The sequence below is a fragment of the Silurus meridionalis genome, chromosome 19 (genome assembly GCF_014805685.1).
Source record: "Silurus meridionalis isolate SWU-2019-XX chromosome 19, ASM1480568v1, whole genome shotgun sequence".
NCBI classification, from domain to species: Eukaryota; Metazoa; Chordata; class Actinopteri; order Siluriformes; family Siluridae; genus Silurus; species Silurus meridionalis.
In genome coordinates, this window is record NC_060902.1 from 12275670 (window position 1) to 12294437 (window position 18768).

General features: G+C 41.6%; 1 protein-coding gene across 6 annotated transcripts in view; it reads right to left on the bottom strand.

The window, feature by feature from the left end:
- The window catches only part of foxp4 (forkhead box P4), a 127137-nt gene that overhangs the window by 76845 nt on the left and 31524 nt on the right, over positions 1-18768 (bottom strand). For all 6 annotated transcript variants that reach the window (XM_046874934.1, XM_046874935.1, XM_046874936.1 and 3 more), the window contains exon 2: positions 9257-9434. In XM_046874934.1, coding sequence (XP_046730890.1) covers positions 9257-9424 — 168 coding nt within the window. In that variant the 5' untranslated portion in view covers positions 9425-9434. The remainder of the gene's footprint in view (positions 1-9256; positions 9435-18768) is intronic.

An 18768-nucleotide genomic window follows, 5' to 3' on the forward strand; every position in this document is an offset into this window, starting at 1 on the left:
TTGCCTTGTTTTGTTGCTATGTTTCATAACATGAATGCAACATAAAACCAGTCACCTCGTTTCCCATATTAGCAAACAATTTATCTCGAGTCTAAAGGTTACGAAGATTTGTAGTACATTAGCGCTAATTACATATTACACTCAATCTGTTTTTGCTAATTGCCATTTACTCGGTCATATGCAACAGATGCACGTATATACATATGAATGCACATAAATAATACGGTGAGAGATTGATCGTAGCTTATGTACTGAGCTGTCAATCTTAAGACAATTATTTTATCCTGATGCTCTCTTTATGAATACAAATGAACTAACGCAATAAAAGATGTGACAAGATAATGAATTAAGGGGTTCGACGCAGTGCGGAAAGTCTTCTCGCGCGTGTGGATGTGTATTTGTGTTGAGTGTATCTGTTTATTGCGCATATATATATATATATATATATATATATATATATATATATATATATATATATATATATATATTAATCAGCACTGAATGAGGAACCACGTCTACTGTGGGATGCGACTGAGTGAAATTGATCGACGCAGCTACAGACACTCGCTGTAGTTGTGACTTTGTACCTCAGCCTAGTTAAAAATACACAAAATGACTGATCCTGTACATACACACGCATGCACAAAAATGGTCAGGCTCTGCATAGTCTCTCAAACGTTTCCCTGGAAAAACACATAAATTAGTTTTACAACCTGTCCATAAATATGACCTCTCCACATTCCTGAATTAGGACTCAATGTGTGAAAAAATCATTAAACACGGAATATAGGATATCACGCAGCACATGTGAAACGCATTATGTCTCGCGGCCCCATTTGCTTATAGACAACCAAACCTGGAACAAGTCAAATCTTGAAGATTGTGTGATTATAAGTTACAACAACATGTTGGTGTTCAGTTGTAAACCATTATTCTGGACAAATCTGCAAAAAATTAAAAATAAAAGGACTGCTAATTAACATTATATTATGTAGCACATAAAGCACTATTGCTTTACATGAACAGCATAGTTTCTTAAGGTTTGGGAGGCAGTTGGGTTGCACTGTACCTACATTTTGGAAAAACGTCCAATGATGTTACAGACAAAGTGAACACACAAAGCTAACTGTTATTTCCATAACCAGTTAGTGTCATTTTGATTGACAGATAGGTTATAGAGATATGTCCCTCCCACCCAGAAACCAAAGATCATTTTCTTCTCTTAGACTCCTGGCTACAGGCAGCTGTGAAATAGTCAGGATTCACACACTTTTCTGTTTTGCCACTTGTGACCCTGTAAAACCTTAAGAAATAAATCTAATAATGCTACCAACAGCTAAAACAACAGAGCACATTTTTTGCATACAGAAATAATCGTGGCTAATCTTAGGCTAGGCAACAACCTCCAGACGCACACACTTTACTCGTCTACCACAGTGCTGCAACTCGGAATGGCCTTTCCTCTTCGGCCGACTGAGGTACGACCAGCCCTTCAGCAATTAAAAGTATGGAATGCTTTTAAGTGATGACACCTTTCAATGTGCCGACAGCATTAGATTTACTCGATGCTATAAGCACTCATCCCCTTCGTAAAAGGGATATCATACTCTCATTCAAAGCCACAAATCTCTTCCTCCCTTCATGCTGTCCTTTTGTTCTGTAGCCTTAAGCTGCTTAGGGCAAACAGAGAGGGAGAAAGTAGGATGAGGGACAGATAGGAGAGTTCTTTTGAAGATATGCAGAAAAGGTCGACACCCAAATGGTCACTTCACTAACACCACCCACATTCAAAAGCTCTCCCGGGCTTTATTTAATGCAAGGATGAGTGGTGGTCATTACCAATTGAATACAAACCAGATAGTCTAGCCAAGAGAGGCCAAAGTGCACCACATGCATGAGGGGCAAAACTCTTATGTCCCCTAGTTTGGCCTGTCACAAGCTGTGTCCTGATTTCTGAATGGGTCTAGACGGCCTGAAAATGACTTGGCAATGGAATCACCAAATGCTATCTCACTATGACCATTTTGTCCTGCCCATCCCTGATAGGAAAAAGGGCAATCACCAACCTCTTCTAAACAAATAACTTATGACATTTCATAGCCTGCAGTTTAGAAATTTGTGATGTAGTCTGTAACAGAGGACATACATGTCTTACATTCATAGATTGGTTCATATGGGAACTGCGAATTGCAAATGAGAAGTGGGTCTGATTAAATTGGGAGTAATTAGGCCAAAAAGAAGAAGCCAATGGTCTAAACGTCATAATTTTTAAGAGTTCAAATACCCAGATACCTTGGCCAACCACAACTGGGAGTCCAGGAGACCATACATAATCTAAGATTTGAATTGTTGCCATTTAATCGTGGAAGTATGTTCATGTAGGATGGTGCAGATAAGATTCTGCCACAATGCATTTTGCTGTCCTATGGCATTGCACTAGTAGCAGTTAAAAAATGTTTTTTTTCACACAATTAAGAACTAGTAGGGCAACCTGAAGCAAACTGGATGGAAATCAAATATGTGCAACAGTCAGAAAACCTAATCACTGAGAAATGCTTAAAATATGATCTTGGGAATGTTTCTACTAGTAGTGAATGTGTAAGCAAAGCAAAACTCAAAGACTTCTTGCAAGAAAAGACAATGTTTAAATCCATGTTCAGTTCAAAGGATGAGCAACACGACTGCACAGTAAAGTGAAAGCAGAAGGGGAAGACAAGAAGAGTAAGAGTGCTAGGAGAAGAGGAAGTGAGAGAGACAATAGTTAAGCATACTCTCAGTCTCTCCATCTGTGCAATGAACCATGAGACGAAAGATCCATGGCTTCCACATGCATCATCTTAAATCCTCTTAAAAGCAAGCAAGCTGTCTTTTGGCCACGACTGTGAAACTTCTGAGGTGCTGGCACTGTCCCAAAGGACCCAATACTGCTCATCTCTCTCTCTCTCTCTCTCTCTCTCTCTCACTCTCTCTTTTACTCTCTCTCTCTTATATTCCTATTGTCCTTTTACAACTCATTAGGAACTACGAGAGCCCCTTTCGTCCCAGCATTCTTCCTTGCGAGGTTACTCAGAGTGCCCGACCTGAGAAGGGGCCCGCTTCAATATACCTCTCAGCCATTCTCAGCAGCATGCACCGTTTAGCACATAACAAAAAATTTGAGTCACCGCCTTCTTTCTCTTTTTTCCCCCCTCTCTGTTTCAGTTTAGTGGCACTCCTGGAGAAAATTGCACTTCAGTAGCAATGTACGTCTCTCCTCCCTCCTATTGTATCTCTCTCTCGCAGTCGCTCTCTACAACGGCTGCACACGTTTGCCCTGCGAGCTCAGGTGCAATATCACGAACCATGCGATGTGAAAACTAGGCCTCTTAAAACACGTGAGAGGTCCAGTAAAGTAAGGTGTTCCCTCCACCTCCAGCTCTACCTCAAAGTCCCCCGGGAGGGAGATCGTGCAAAGGGGTTTCCTGGTAGCTTGAATCGCGAGGTACCTTTTTTTAGCTGGCGAGCTTAAGACAAGTGGGTTGCAGTGGAGGAGGCGGAGGGGGATCAAAAACAAAAGGAAAAGAAGGGCACCTGGTTTTTGTCAGATACACACACACATTCGCACAACCAAGTGCAAAAAAAGAGGGGCGATATGAGACTTCACAGGCCTGCTCTGGTCCTACCAATGTTTGTAACCTGCTATGTGGCGTTTGGAAAGCATCCTGTCTCAAGGCCTGCTTTGAAGCAAAATTACTTCTACTGGAAATGGGAGACAAGAATCAGAAAGAAAGACACATCCTAGTGACAGTAAAGAAGTGGATGAGGCATAAGAAGTGAAGAACACTCACTGCAATGAAAGGAGAAAGACCCTGTGGTTGGATTAGTGAAAGGGGGGCTGAAATATTACAAGGACTTGGCCAATGTGTACTGTTGTTTTTTCTTTCTTTCACCCTCCCCGACACAGGGTTTTTCCTGCTTTCAGGGTTGTGAAGCAGACAAGAAACATTCCTCAGGGGGGCCCCGGTCTTTCTTGACACGTCTCAGAGTTACACTCCCCGCCACCCCACCTCCACCTCTTTTCTCCCCCTTCCACCACTTCGACCCCACTCTCCTCATTCTTTCGTCTTAGCCCCTCCACTTTTTTCTCTTGCCCTCTTAGCCCCCATCTCCTACCTGTCAACACCTCTCTGACTTATCCTGCACTATATATCTCACAATCACCTCACAATACTTCTCGTTCTCAGTACCTTCAACCTTCTTCATAGTTTCTTCCTCGAATACACCAGCTCAACCCACTGTAACCTCCTGTCTCTTTCTCTTTACCTCACACCCTTTCTCTCTTTTCGCCTCCTTTCCCTTAACTCCAGCTCATCTTGCTATTTCCACATCCCCCTCCCCGACACAAACCCCTTTGCTTTTCCACAGCTCTTTAGTACTTGGGTTTATTTGCTGTGGGTCTGTGACGACTGCGGAGATGTCTGTGATTTCTCCCAGGCTCTGGAGAGGCCCATTGAGAGAATGCTTTGTGTCCTGTCTGTTTTTCTTCCCTCTTTTTTTTCGCCCCTCTCTCCACTCCACTGACTTCCACCGCTCCTACTGCATCCAGGTGAAAGAGCCGGGTTTGTTCAAACAGTTGAGAAGAGGGCATCGGGAAGGGCCAGACAATGCAGACGAGATAAACAGAAAGAGAAGGAGGAGGTGCTGAGGGCTTAGTGAGTGACTAAGTGTGTGTGTGTGTATATATACGCAGGTGGGTGGGTTTGCGTGGGACTGGGTGGCTGGGAGGCACTTCCTGAGAAAACTGTGGCAATCTTTGTTTTAGCTTTTTTTAGGTGAGCCAGAGAGAAGTGAAACATAAACCATCAACGGACTAAGCCTGTCGTATGAGTTGGAAGAAACACAGGAAGTCATAGACATATAAAACTTTAAAGGCTTTCTTAAAACAGAGCTTGCCAGGATTAGGAGAATTCTCATATGGATACTATCTTAACGTTTGCTTTGCTATTGCCTACTGCATGCCCTATCGTTTTTAGATCCTCTGATACCACACTGATTTGCCAATTAATGTTATTTATTAAAAAGTTCGATGGTTAGGTTCATAGTTATAGCAGCATGTTACAGCAACTACGAGCAACTGCAGAATTCTTTATTCTGGAAACTGGGACACATTTAAAAAATAAATACTATTAGGATCCACCATACATTTCATGATATCATGAAATAAAACTTAGCAAATTCAAGAATTCAGTATTATTATTTTATAATATTTTATTCTGGCCCTAACTTGAAGAGCCGCTAAAAGGTGGAGGGGGTGGGGGGTGATGGGGGGGGAGTGGTCATGCTGCCTATATCAAAAAAAAAAAAAAAAAAAAAAAAAAAAAGTCCATGCCAAGCTCACTGGCTCAGAACTCAAAATTAGAGCTAAGAGCAAAGGAGACAAAAAAGGATGCGGAGAACTGAAGCATTTCTCATGTTGGTCTTCAGATGAAAGCCATAAAAAAACATCAGGAATAAGATTCGGGGTCAGCGACTGATCCAGATTATCCAGAACGAAGATGTGGCTGCTTACACCAAAAGCACTAACAGAGAGAGAAACAAAGCATCTGCTTCATCTGTAGTCACTGTTTTTTTTTTTTTTGTTTGTTTTCTTTTGTGTGGTTTAAGTTTTTGATCCAGTATCTTAATCATGCAATTGTAAGGAAGCATTGCGGTTAAATACAACCTTTTGTGCATTGTTCCGTTTCCAAGATCAAAAATGACAGCGGTTCAAACAGGGACCCTGGGGGGGTTAGAGGGTGGGGCCTGATAAATTTCTGTCTTCAGGGAGTGTCAGGAATAGACACCTCTTCGGAAAAAAAAGAAGACGAAACTGGAGAAAAGCAGGTGTAGGAAGCTTCATATAGTCCACCCTAAGGGCTCTGGAAACATGCACAACCTACACGCCTGCACGCACCCACACACATATGCCCACCTCACACAACACACACACACACATGCTTTTGAACCTTTAATCGACAACTAATGCCATATGGTATCTTAAAAGCGGCTTTTCTCCCCCGCAGCATCGAACGTCATTAAATGCTAAATTATGGGTTGAAGGTTGAAAAAAAGGGAACATAAAAAAGATGTTGAAGGAAGGAATGGTCACTGACTCATTTGTTCTAAGTAAACTGCTCCTCTGTCAGGTCTGGTTTGATGATATGAAACAAAAACGTTATTAAATAAACACAACGTGGTGTTGAGGGTCAGATGAGGTGTGTGTGTGTTTTTACACTTACACTGAAGTCTGCTTCAGTTGAGTCAGGAGTGGTAGAGCAGAGAAATCAATCAATATACACTTAATTCCAAAGGCCTCTAGGGGCAGGATTGTGAAACACAGGTCTGAGACTGTTCACACTCCAGAGGAAATCTGATTTATTTTTTTATTTTATTTATTAAAACAAAAAAGCTCTTGTTGCATATTACCAGTTACCAGATCTGACCTGTTTGGATGGAGTAGTCACATGCTCTTATATTCACATTGTTCCAAATCAACTGAAGTGCAGATCAAGTCTACGTTATGCAGGTGAAAGCAGCAAGTAACTAGCTATCAAAATAAGTATTTTATAACAAATTAGAATTAAGTTAAAAGGCATTTATAAATGTAGTGCAGGCAGAAACTTACATATTGCATGTTTTTTTTTTTTTTTAAATAAAGGTTATTTTATTGCAATTAGCACCATAAAAAAATAAATAAATCAATCGAAAAAATAAATCTGTATATATTAGAAGAAAAATCAGATTGGAGTAAAAAAATAAATCAGATAAAAAAAAAAGGTTTAAAAGGCAAAAAAAAAAAAAACTCAATCTGGAATTCCTGCAAATGCTGGTCATGTTTTGTTTTTTGTTTTTCTTTCCAGATCGCCAGAAATCTTTTGTGTTTAAAACTGACCTGCCAAAACTGCTTGACGGCACACAACAGAAACGATCACCTGCAAAACTATACTACAATCATGTCAACCCAAGCAGCAAGATAACCTATACTTAAACAATTAAGCTGAAAAGTAAGCGCTTTTATTGGTATTTTCTTCATATTTTCCAAATATATATTCGTCCCCGTCCTATATTATTACCTATTTATGCTAAATGGGCCTGGTCTAATTCTCTAGACACCGCAGAAACGTTCAGTGAGTGAAGCACGGAATGAGAAGCGGAAAAAAAAAAGGGGAAACAGTGTGCATGGCATATGTTTGGCATTGTGGAATGGTTTGGAGTAGGAGTAACTGGCCATTTCTCTTTCTAATTAAAGGCTTTGGCTCACGTGACCACACACAGGTGCAATAACACAGACCTGCCATGGAAGAAAGGCCCGCTTGTGTGAGGTAAAGCCTCTCACTTACTCTGTGGGAGGCTCCACACACACTCTCACACACACACACACACACACACACACACACATGACGGAACCAAGGAAGGGGAACCAAAGAGGAAAAGCAATTCACTTCAATTACCTTCATTAGAATTCCTCTTGCTTATTTCAATTTACAGAAGCAGGGACATGTGAAGGGGTGTCCAGGAGGCCTGGTCTGTTCCACTCTCTTTCGCTGTCCCTCTCTCTCTCTTTCGGCAGAGGTCCTCACACTAAAGGGCATCTGGTAACTTTTAAACTTGTTGGCCTTCTGCAGGCAGCTAATAGCCATTGATCATTCTGCAGTCACTCTGTATTATCCCAAGCACATATGTATGCACATATCTTATTTTGTAACTCGTACACTGCCCTTTTCGTCAGTAACGTCCCGGTTTACTGATATCACCCGGGAAGGCAAACCAGTGACGCCAACCACATTGTTTGGCTGAACGTTCGGAAGAGTTTTTTCTGCTTAAAGTGCTCTCGGGCCTTCCTTCTGTGCTATCGAGAATCGCCGAGCGGCTTCTGTTGGCCCAGAAGAGAACGTCTGGCCTGTGTTTTAAGGGGGATGGTGTGAGCGAAAAGTGAAAGTTTTTCAGCCAAGCAGGTCCGGGAAGCAGTGAGGAAATTCCAGCTGACGTGCTGGACAGGGGAGGCACTGACGCATGGGCCAGAGCAGAAAACAGAGCAGGGTGCAACATTATTCGTGCTGACGTGTCATCTAGTTCGACATGCTATTCGGAAGATTAAAAGAATGACACCGTGGTCTGGGACTGCAGCACTCGATAAGCGACTGCAGAGGAACCGAAGATCTGCTTGGTTTCTCTGGTGCTTCTAGTAACCATAACACACAATGAGACTGGATACCAGGCGAGCTGATGGCTAGTTAAATGAGTCCAAAGCGCTAGCCGATTTGTTCTGGTGTAGCTCTGGACTCGTCACTAACCTTGGCGACGGGACTTTTTTTTTCTATTTATAGTTGTCCAGCAGACAAGTTATATATTTTTTTTTGATTGCGTAAAAATGAAAAGACATCTGGCGTGTACGCTTAAGCATAATTCACTTCAAGGATGTGAGGACAGAACTCTACAGCCTGTAGCCATAACACTGGCAAACAACATTTTGTTGACAGCATAAACACATTGTGCTACGATTGGAAGGTGATCAAACGGAGATACAACTTTGCTTACACTGTATACCTACAATAAGGTAGTGGAAAGGAAGGTTGTGAGTTCAAATCCCAGCTGTCACTGCTGGGCCCTTAAGCAAACGACTTAAATAAATATGATAATTATTAGTCGCTCTGGATTAGGGCATCAAATGGCATTAAAAACAACATAAATGTACCTATTCTTAATAGGATTATATGGAAAAAAAAAAAAGACTGGGCAGCACTAACAAATATCTCATCCTGGATAATCAAGAAGACTTGAACTTGTCCTGGTAACAACGCACGCTACGTGTTACGTATTTCCTTCCTGAACACGTCTGTATTGTTTTAACAGGGACGAGGCTTGTCGAAACTACAATCTTTGCGCTGGCTCGTATCGGCATCTTAACAAATGATACGTTTAGATACGTTTGCAGAATGTGGGATATTTACTTAGTATTTACCTTTGGTAAGCCTGTGATAATACTTAACTGGAGGGATGAGGAAATGCACAGTGTACACATGTGATCGGACACTTGTGAAATCCAGTGTGTAATGTAAACTGTGCAGTATTGCTTCTCATAAAAACCACTTGGGTATTTATACATTACACAACGTGAAGAAATTGCACAAGACACAACAGCAACTAGCAGCAACTAACAGTCTTACTGGGTTTCTCATAAATAAATAAATAAATAAATAAATAAATAAATAAATATATAAAACTCAGACACACACACCTGCTGTTGTTGGAGGTGCAGTAAATCCACGGGGCTGATCTCCCCATTGGCGTCACCGTTGGACCCGCCCTCTCTTCCCCCGCCCTCTGACTGGCTGGTCAGGCTGCTGACTCCGTTTTGGTTGGAGGACGCTGTTCGAATGGTCTCACTTGCTGATTCTACCATCATCACGTGGCACCTGTGTGAACAGGAACAGAGAGAGAAAGACAGGGAAAGAGAGGTGGGGGGGTTAAACCAAACAAAGATTAAATGACCATGAACGATTGCAATTGCTTGAAGTTGTAGCTCTGGGCATGTTCAAGTCTCAGCAAGCGAACAAGTTTCTTTTTTTTTTTTTCGTAACAAAAAAAACAAACGTGCAAACGCATTCAATCGACCCGCCGTAGAGAAACACAAACCGTGTTCATTGTGACTGTCGAGAACGTCTACTACTTCTGGCGTTTCTATGGAGCGCGACACACAATATCACATCTGACAACCTTGAAAACTCGTGGTAAACATATTGACTGGCTTGTTGTCTGACCCGGAGAGCTTCAGGACACCACCTGAGCCTCTTAGTGTCCCACAGAACTGATTAAATAAAAAAAGAAAAAAGAGGAATACTTCAAAACCGAGAAGGAGCTCTTACAGATGTTGGGTATGGAGGATATTCGTGCTGATCAGAGACCGTGAGCTCAAAACCGGCATAGTTCTTTTCGCAATGATAAAGAAATACATAAAAATTACAACCCGTGTATGAAATCATTTCTATTTCTGAGTTGCGTCGTCGTCTTTTGAGACGCTGAGTTTTGATGCATGTGCTACAACAACACCAAAGATCCCTTTTAATTAGAAATCAATTGGCAAACACATTAAAAAACAGACCTGTTTTTTTTTTTGCAGTGGCAAAGAAAACAGAACATTTAACAATGCAGGAATGCTGTAGCAGAGGTTAAGAAGCAAAGCAGGGAGCGTGGGAGAGAGAGTGAAAGTGAGAGAGAAAGAGAGAGAGAGAGAGAAAGAGAGTAAGAGAGAGAGAAGAAGAGAGCGGGATACATAAAAACCTTCGAATGTGTGAACGCGACCCGCGCCGCCTCTAATAACAAGCACGAGCTCGTCTTTCTGCCTCTTCCAGTTTTAAAAATAAAGTTTTGTTTGGTTTTGTTTATGCTTTTGTGTCTGTACAACCCCGGGCTTGTCGAACAAAATGCCACGCAGGCATCTGAGCAATGATTAGCTCCTGGGAAACTAAGGGGCAAATGTTTCATTAGCAGAAAAACAGAGTTGAGGCGAGCCAGAGAGGAGATGGTGAAAAAAAAAAAAAACGTACAAAAAACCCCAAAAAAAAAAAAAACAGGTGAGGGCTTGATGCCTTGGAGAAGAAGAATAAATAAAGGCAAATAAAAAGCATAAGATGGGGCTGTTTTTGCTGTGGGAGCGGATTTATCGGGTACATGGTGCTATCGAGCACATGTGGCCAGCCACAACAACAGCTGCAGTGCTAAAAGATAGAGAGCAGCTTGTCTAGCACACAAACACACACACACACACACACACACTTAAAAAAAAAAAAATAGTTTTGACTCTTTGGGAGGCACCTGAAACGCCGAGGTTGAATCAGATTTCAGAACTTTCATCGCGGCACAAGGTTCATAAAGCGTGTCATTCAAAGGCACCTGGTGAAAGTTTGGCTGCTAACAGCGGGCAAATGAAGCGTTCATGCTTAGCTGGCATGACTGAAATGGATGCTGGCGTATCCGGACCTATAGAGGCCTGCAAACTAATATAAGGGCGGTTTGACTTTGGATAAACGTTGAAAGCAAGCCGTGAAGCAACGGCACGGCCGGCCGGCGTTTTTTCATGGGAAAATCGGAGAGGAACGGAACAGATGTAATTAATAACTAAATAAATAAACAAATAATATACAACGATTCCAGACTTAACACGTACAATACAACTCTACACAACTCCAGTTTCAATACGAACCTCGATTCGATACATATATATATATATAAGGGGGCAATTAAATTAGGCAAAGCAATAGTAACTCCATGAAAAATACATGAAATCTAATATTGGGGTGACTTTAAATAGCTATCATTTATATCATTATGTCCTAATAATCGAAAAAAGCACAACATTGGTTTTTCAGTTTCATGTCTAACTGATATTTATCGAATGCCATGTATTCAAGCTGACATGCCTATTTACAAATCAATCGATCAATAAATAAGAAATAAACAGCCCTGCTAACATCCATGCAGGATTTAATAAAATAAAGAAACAGTATTATTTGGAGTGGACCTGAGGCACCATATAATCCACTGTACACTATATGGATGAAAGTATTAGGACACCTGACTTTTCCATCCAAATGTGGTTCCTCCCCAAACTGCTGAGGCACACAGTTGTGTAGAATGCTTCAGAATGACAATACCCAATGCCCAAAGCAAGCTCCGAGAAGATATATTTTAAATGGGTTGGAGTGGAAGATCTTGAGTGGACCTGTGTGTGAGCTCTGACCTCAAACCCCTTCTGAACACCTTTGGGGTGAATTGGAACACTGATTGCACCTCAGGCCTGACTTCAACCTAAAACTTTCTTTCGGCTTCTCCCGTTAGGGGTCGCCACAGCGGATCATCCGCGTGTTTGATTTGGCACATGTTTTTATGCTGGATGCCCTTCCTAACGCAACCCTCCCCATTTATCCGAGCTTCGGACCGGCACTAAGGCTTGTGCAACCCTAATGGCTGGGGTTGGTTCCCTGACCAGGGATTGACAGCCACAGCATTGAGAGCGCCGCATCCTAACCACTAGACCACCATGGAACTTCAACCTAAATGAGCCCAAATCTGAAACAAATACTCTCTAAATTCTACTGCAACATCTTCCAAGACGAATCGTATGGACGGGTGTCCACAAACGTTTGTCCATATAATGTACACTAAACCGAAACAAATAAATCGAATGCGTTTATTTTTCTGCTGACCGTTGCACATTGACCAGGAACTGTAAAAGCAACTGTAAAAGAAGAACTGTTAGCACGCATATGAAAACTGTTTGTCCCCTACTACTGATTTGTCCAGTCCCAAGAATTATCTAGAAGTTGATTCAGCTAATAAACGTTTCCCTTGTTCGCTCCCTGCTCTCTTCACCATCTTCATATTCTCGGCTTTGACGCTAACACTCGGGATCCCTTTCACGACGCTAACTAATTCGAAGAGCGTGATAAACCCGAGCTCCTGGAAGCTTGGCAAAGGTACACAGGGCCAAAAGCATCTGATCACGCAGCATGACAGAAGCAGTCAGAGGTAAGTATTGCACGGAAGCCTTGTCATATTCAGTAATGGGCATAGATTGGAGTCGTAATGGGAGGTCGTGGAAAAAAAGAACGCCGATAAATCAACAGTTGGGAACCACTGATTACGAGTGTGAGACGGCAGTTTGTTGCCGAGACTTGTAATTGTTTTTGGCAGCCTCAACCGGTACCGAGGCTTGCCGGGTCTCGCTCGGGCCCCCCCTTTTCCAGATGACCTTTGACCTTAGAGAATATTGAAAGATGCATTCCTCCTCCCAGGGGTGTAAAGCGCAGGAAAGAAGGAGGGGAGAAAAAAAAGAGAGAACAGGATAAAAAGAGGGAGCGGGAGGGGTTGAGAGGTGGGGGCATTCTTCAGATCTAAGAGATAAAGAATGTGTTCAAGAGGCTGGGGAGGGAGAAAAAGAGCAAATAAAAAAAAATGTACATTTGCCTTTTAATTGGACGTAAAATAGGACTGAACTTGCCTTTGCTTCAGGGAGTCAGAATCAATCAGGAGGAAAAAAAAAAAAGAAATAATAATAATATTAATAAGTGAGTCTTCCTGTGGTAATGTAACACATTTGTCCACGCACTGCTTTTCGAGCGTTTTTTAATTTTAAACTTTCCTTTTTTTTTCTCCCCCAAAAACCTCTACTATCAGCAGATTTTCTTTGGCACTTACGCGAAAGGGTGGAGGGGGCCCATGATTCATTCTCTATCCTGTTTCTGCAAGTACGCCGGCTGCAGTGAGCAATCCTGAAAGCGCTTCTAACCGCCTGCTAAAAGCTGCCTGTTTATATTGCTGATACTGAGAGTTACTACAACCAGGGAATAAATACCTGGTCTGAGTTCTGGTGCCATAAAAAAGTGCAGAACGGCAAGAAAAATTCTCTCTTCTTTTTTTTTTTTTTGGAAAAAGTAACAGCTTTACAAATGTTTTATTTTCTTTCTTTTAAACACACATTGCATTTTAGGGAAGTACCGTAGGGAGGGGAAAAAACAAAAAAAAAAACTCAGGAAATGATGAAACAAACCACAATTTGTATCATTCATGTTTAAATGCTTCTCTTCCCAGAACGAAACATTTATTTTTCCTATTTAATGCCAGCAGACACCTAGGCATCTAAAAACTCACTCTCTTTTTTTCCTCCTTCTCTCTGATTTAATCATTTTAAGCCCTCAACAAAACGTGGCTATTCCCTCCATGCTAGATAAAATAGACAAGGAGAATAACCTCTTTTCCCCTCATCATTATTTGTTGATTTAAACAATATTCACTTTAAAATCCAAAAAATATAAAAAAAAAAAATTTAAACCAATAAACTCAAATGTCTAAGTTGAATCCTGACCTTTGACCCAAAATCTTGATAGACAGTAATGCGCTCTGTAAACGCGCCCAAGTTCTCCGATCTTGCCATCCAAGCTTAAATGGCGCCATGAGGAGTTCTGTACATCTCTACGGCTGACTGTGAGCTCCTCGGAGGATACGACTTTAGATTTGCTGAACTGAGCCAAATCCAAAATCAAATCCAGCTCGGATCCGGAAAACGGTGGCCGCAAAAACGTCCAGAATGCCAAAATGAGGCATGCGAGTAGAGATTGAGCAAACAAATAAATACAATCTCTGAGGTTTCGATGAGGAACTATCTAGCGCAATTCTTCCATATTTTGCGTATCTTTGTGCTGGAAGGGTGAACTGGTTCTCAGTGGGGAGTAAGATGTCAAACAGAATTTCCATACTACTGAAATATCTGTATATGTTTAAGCAAAAAGACGATCGTATCGTATGTATAACTGCATACAGTGTTGAAAGACTGGTTTAAATTTGCAATTTCAGCTTCAACTGTCGCTGCTTTGCTTAACTACAAAAACATTTAAAAAATCGCATTGTCGCAATGACGAGGTTTTTTATTTATGAAAAGAAATACGGTTCGGTTGTCAGTTTTCCATTTTGGCTCGCACTGTTTTTTTCTTCTTTTTATTCACTCTTTTTTATTTTTTGCTGCCTTCTCCGATGTGTCGTCCTACAGGCTCGTGTGTGGAAGTCAAAACGCGTGCTTTTGGTTTCAAAATTAAGCTCGCTATAAGGGATAAAACATGATCTCATACATCACTACTCTTAGATATCACTGCCAGTTCCTGATTTATTAATTTCTACTCGGGATGTGCGAGCTGTGTTCAGTGACTGGTTGGTGTTTCTTGCTGTAAGAAACTCCCAAATCCGGAAAAACTAAAAAAAGATCCAGTGTTGCTCAAGATCCAGAATTCGATGCGGCTAGAAGAAGCTAAATGCTAATCAGAGCTCCCCAGGAGGAGTTAGAAGAGTTAGCTGAAAGTTAGCTAATTGAAATTTGAAGCTTTTACAGCTGATCCGTTTTTAGCGTACAGACGAAGAGGTGCGAAAGCTAGACGGACTGAAAGAGTAAAGCGCCGCCGCACCGCCCTGTTTAGGTAGAGATGAAGCAAGTAGAGCATTTCAATCTATTGAGGATCGTATTGAAGAGATTTGTTGTAAAGCTCCATATAGTCATGCCCTTAAGTCTATTTTTTTTTTTCTTCTTCTAAGTGCTTTCTACACCCTATTCATTTCCCCACCCACTTCATTTTGAAAATGAGTGTATACTAAAAGAACACAATGGCTCATTTTTCATTTCAAAGGCTCAATGTCCTTTTAGCACCTGTAGCTTCTCTTGGTTGGCTTGAGTTTTTTTTTTTCAGACTCAACTCTTGGTGTGAGGGGAAAAAAAAAACAACCTTTACATAGGTTTTATTCGCACGAGTCTGTTTCGACAGCCTTGCGTCAGCATGCGGGAACGCGCCTTATTAATAAAACAAACACAAAGCTTACGTGATTGGAATAGACAGGCTCGACTGTGCTAACACGTCTATCATTCGCCCCCAGGCTACCAATGCGATATCGGTTCCACTGAGAAGTGCGTGGCTTGTTCCCCCTCCTCTCGTCGCTCCCGTGAAACCCCTTTGGCCTAGCATCATGTTTAGCGAACTAGAGGATTCGGTCAACACCGAAGAGGCCTGGCCTGAGGAAAATTCTATAAGAAAGCATAAATAGAAGCTAAATTAATACGAGACTACATACTGACATGCTTTTTTGATTTGGTTGCCAAGTAAAGGAAAAATAAATTGTATACAAATTCCATTGTTTCCTGCCTGTCTGAAGCTGGCTTTAAATGCTACATTCAAAAAATCGAGAGAAAAAAAAGAACTGGGTGGTACAGTACTGACTTGTATTAATCTTGTTTATTTATTTGCCTGAACAGGAAGAACTGCCCTGGAGATACAAACACCCAAAAAAGTGCGGAAGGATAGGGTGTATTTATGTTAGCAACCCTCAAAGCTGGGCCAACAGGGCAAGGGACAGAGGGCAGGTGTGTCCTTGCATCTGTGTGTGAGAAAGAAAGAGTGTGTGTGTTTAGTGTATATTTTTTGTGTTGTTAGCCGGTGCTTACAGAACACATCAGAACACAGGCACTAGAATACGTCTTCCAGTAGCTTATCACAAGCAAGAACGTGAGAGTGAATATGCGTGTGTGTGTGTGTGTGTGTAAGTGTACATTTGAGGAACCGCCAGCTAAACCCTACATCAAGAAAATTATTTTTCTTTTCAGAAAAGGCAGGTTTTATTGTAAAAAAAAAAGGAATGAATTGAAAAAAAAATGGAGATATACTCTACAATGTGTTGAGGAGGACCAAAACTGTGTTTCAGTGATTAATTAGGGTCCCTAGTTATAGCTTTCTGTATGGACACATTCATTATAATTAAGATCTTTAAATGAAATAAGGAGTCTCCAGTATCAGTATGCATTTAGTATAAAAAGAGATGTTATTGTGGAGAAATGGTTACAGCTGCTGTAACGTAAGTGATAACACTTCAATCATAGTTGGACTGGTAACAGTAGCCAACTTAGGGTTGATTTTAGTATAAGAGCACGTCCAGTGTGTGATTGAGTTCGGACTTAAGTTACTTATCACAAGTGGAGGAAAATGATTCTAAGCTGCAGACTTTGGTGCGGATTTTCAAGACAGTAAACGAAACAGGGGAGAAATTTGTACACATTCAAACAAACAAATTATGGGCTTGTTTTCATTTTGTGAATTTACACAAATCTCAGAAACCTTATCCTATCGTTGTTTCTTTATACGTAACCAAAGTCACGTGACTTGTTAGACGATTGTGGTGTACAGGAGGATGAGACAGAAATGGAAAAAAAAACAAATGAACGGAAGAGACTAAGGGAAGGGCACCGGGGTTTTTCTTAGTGAAAAATTTCTTCGAAACTCCTGGTGTCTCCCAGTAGATTTCACCTTACTCTTCCCTGAATGGCATCGCAGTGCTATAGCCACCCAGCTTTCATTAGCGATCAGCCTCTTAGGAATGTCCTGACAGTAAAGGAAAGCTCGCCGTTTGAAGACCGCTTAGCCAAGCACTCATGCAATTCGTTTTTTTCCTTTTTTTACAAGGCGGCCATCTTTCTCCGGCTTCTCCACTCGCACCATTCATCTGCAGTCCCTCTGGCCACTCACTTGAAGCACTTGGGGCCAAAAAAAAAAAAGAAAGAAAGAAAAGACCAATATTCCGCATCTCCAGCATGGAGAGCCTTTTGTCTCGGCACTTGCTTAAAAGAAATGAATGCGCCCATGGAATTTCAGACATGACTGAAGCGGGAAAGGACGACTCGAGTGCTTTGGAGATGTACATCGTTTGGGAATATTGTTTCGCACGCGGTACAAGATGTTCTTTCGTGGAGGTCTCGTGTGTTAGAGTTAAAAAAAAGAGAGAAAAGAAAAATGAAAAGAAAAAAAAGTGTGTTGTCATGAGCTTTTCTCTCTTGTGATCGCCTGGAGCAGGTCCAAGATACGCAGGTGAGACTCATTAGTACACAAAACGCATAGATGTAGCAGCACTTGATCCCTTCTTCTGCTCTTATGCTCTGCTTCAAAGAGGAATTACCAGACTTGTTCTCCTCCTTGCTGACCCTCTGTGTTAGAGAACTCAGTGCGTGTCTGTGAGATGAAGGCGTTTTTGACAGCCTGCTTTAAAGCCTATCAAGAGCAAACATTAAGAACAAATCCTAGTTCTCAAATAGAGCTAATTTCACTGTACTGGCAACCTGGCATTACCTCAAGATCGCCCCTATGTCCAAAGATACCCAAATCATTTTCTTAATACGCAGAGCGAGGTGGAAACAAGGGAATTAAGAAGAAAAAAAAATCTATATTCATTATACCGATAGTACAACTTTGAGCTCATGGTAATAGCGTGTCTAGGTTAAAGACTAGCGTCCTACTTTCCCCGGAGAGTCGGATACATCTCTCTCTTGTTGAACCCGTGCCAGGTCGTATCCGACGTTTTTTTTTTTTTTTGGGCCTCTTACGTATATCTGCCGAGCCTTCGGAGAAAAAAACGTTTTAATTGCCGACCGTCACAATAACCATTTGAAGTGCATAAAGGACAATTCAATTATCAAGGACGTTTGAAAGTGGTGGTGTGTGTGTGTGTGTGTTGAGGGGGGGGATAGGATGGAGAAGGTTCACACCGAGTATAGGAAAGAAGGGCAAGTGAGAAAGGAAAGGAATCTGGCGTAATTAAAAGAAATAAAAAAAGTATTGAAAGGAAGCAGAAAAGTGGCTCTATGTGCCATATGGTGTCTCATCGTGTATTCGGCCATGTTCTGTCCTGAAGCAGAAAAAGGCAAAGTCCTGTTTGTTGAGCCCATAAAGATTAGCCCTTCAGTCAGGTGGGCTCCGGCACGATAGGTAAACACTGCTGACATTCCGGCCTGTTGAGATCGTTTCGGAGCGGGAGTGCATACGAGTGCGAGTGTGTGCAAGCCACCATGGCAAACATGCACTCAACCACCACCACCCTGTTTTTTTCTTTTCTTTCTCTCTCTTTTCTGACCTGCGGTAAGTGATTTTCCAGGCCGCCCTTGACGTTTAAGAGAGTGAAGATTATACTATACAAGGCCCCGTCTCCATCAGACACATGAGGACCCTGGCAAATATTTAGAATAGGTGCAAGCTTGTCACAGACATCGCATTTATCAGTTGCAAAGACAAAGTCCAGCGTCGGCTTTATACCCACAATCGAGTCCATATGCATGTTCCTGATGTTCTAAAGTAGTGTAAAAGGCCAATATACTAACACGCAAGCTCTGGCTTCCGGTTAACGAGTATAATATTCGGTTAAAGAATTATTTAAAATCGTGAAAATGAA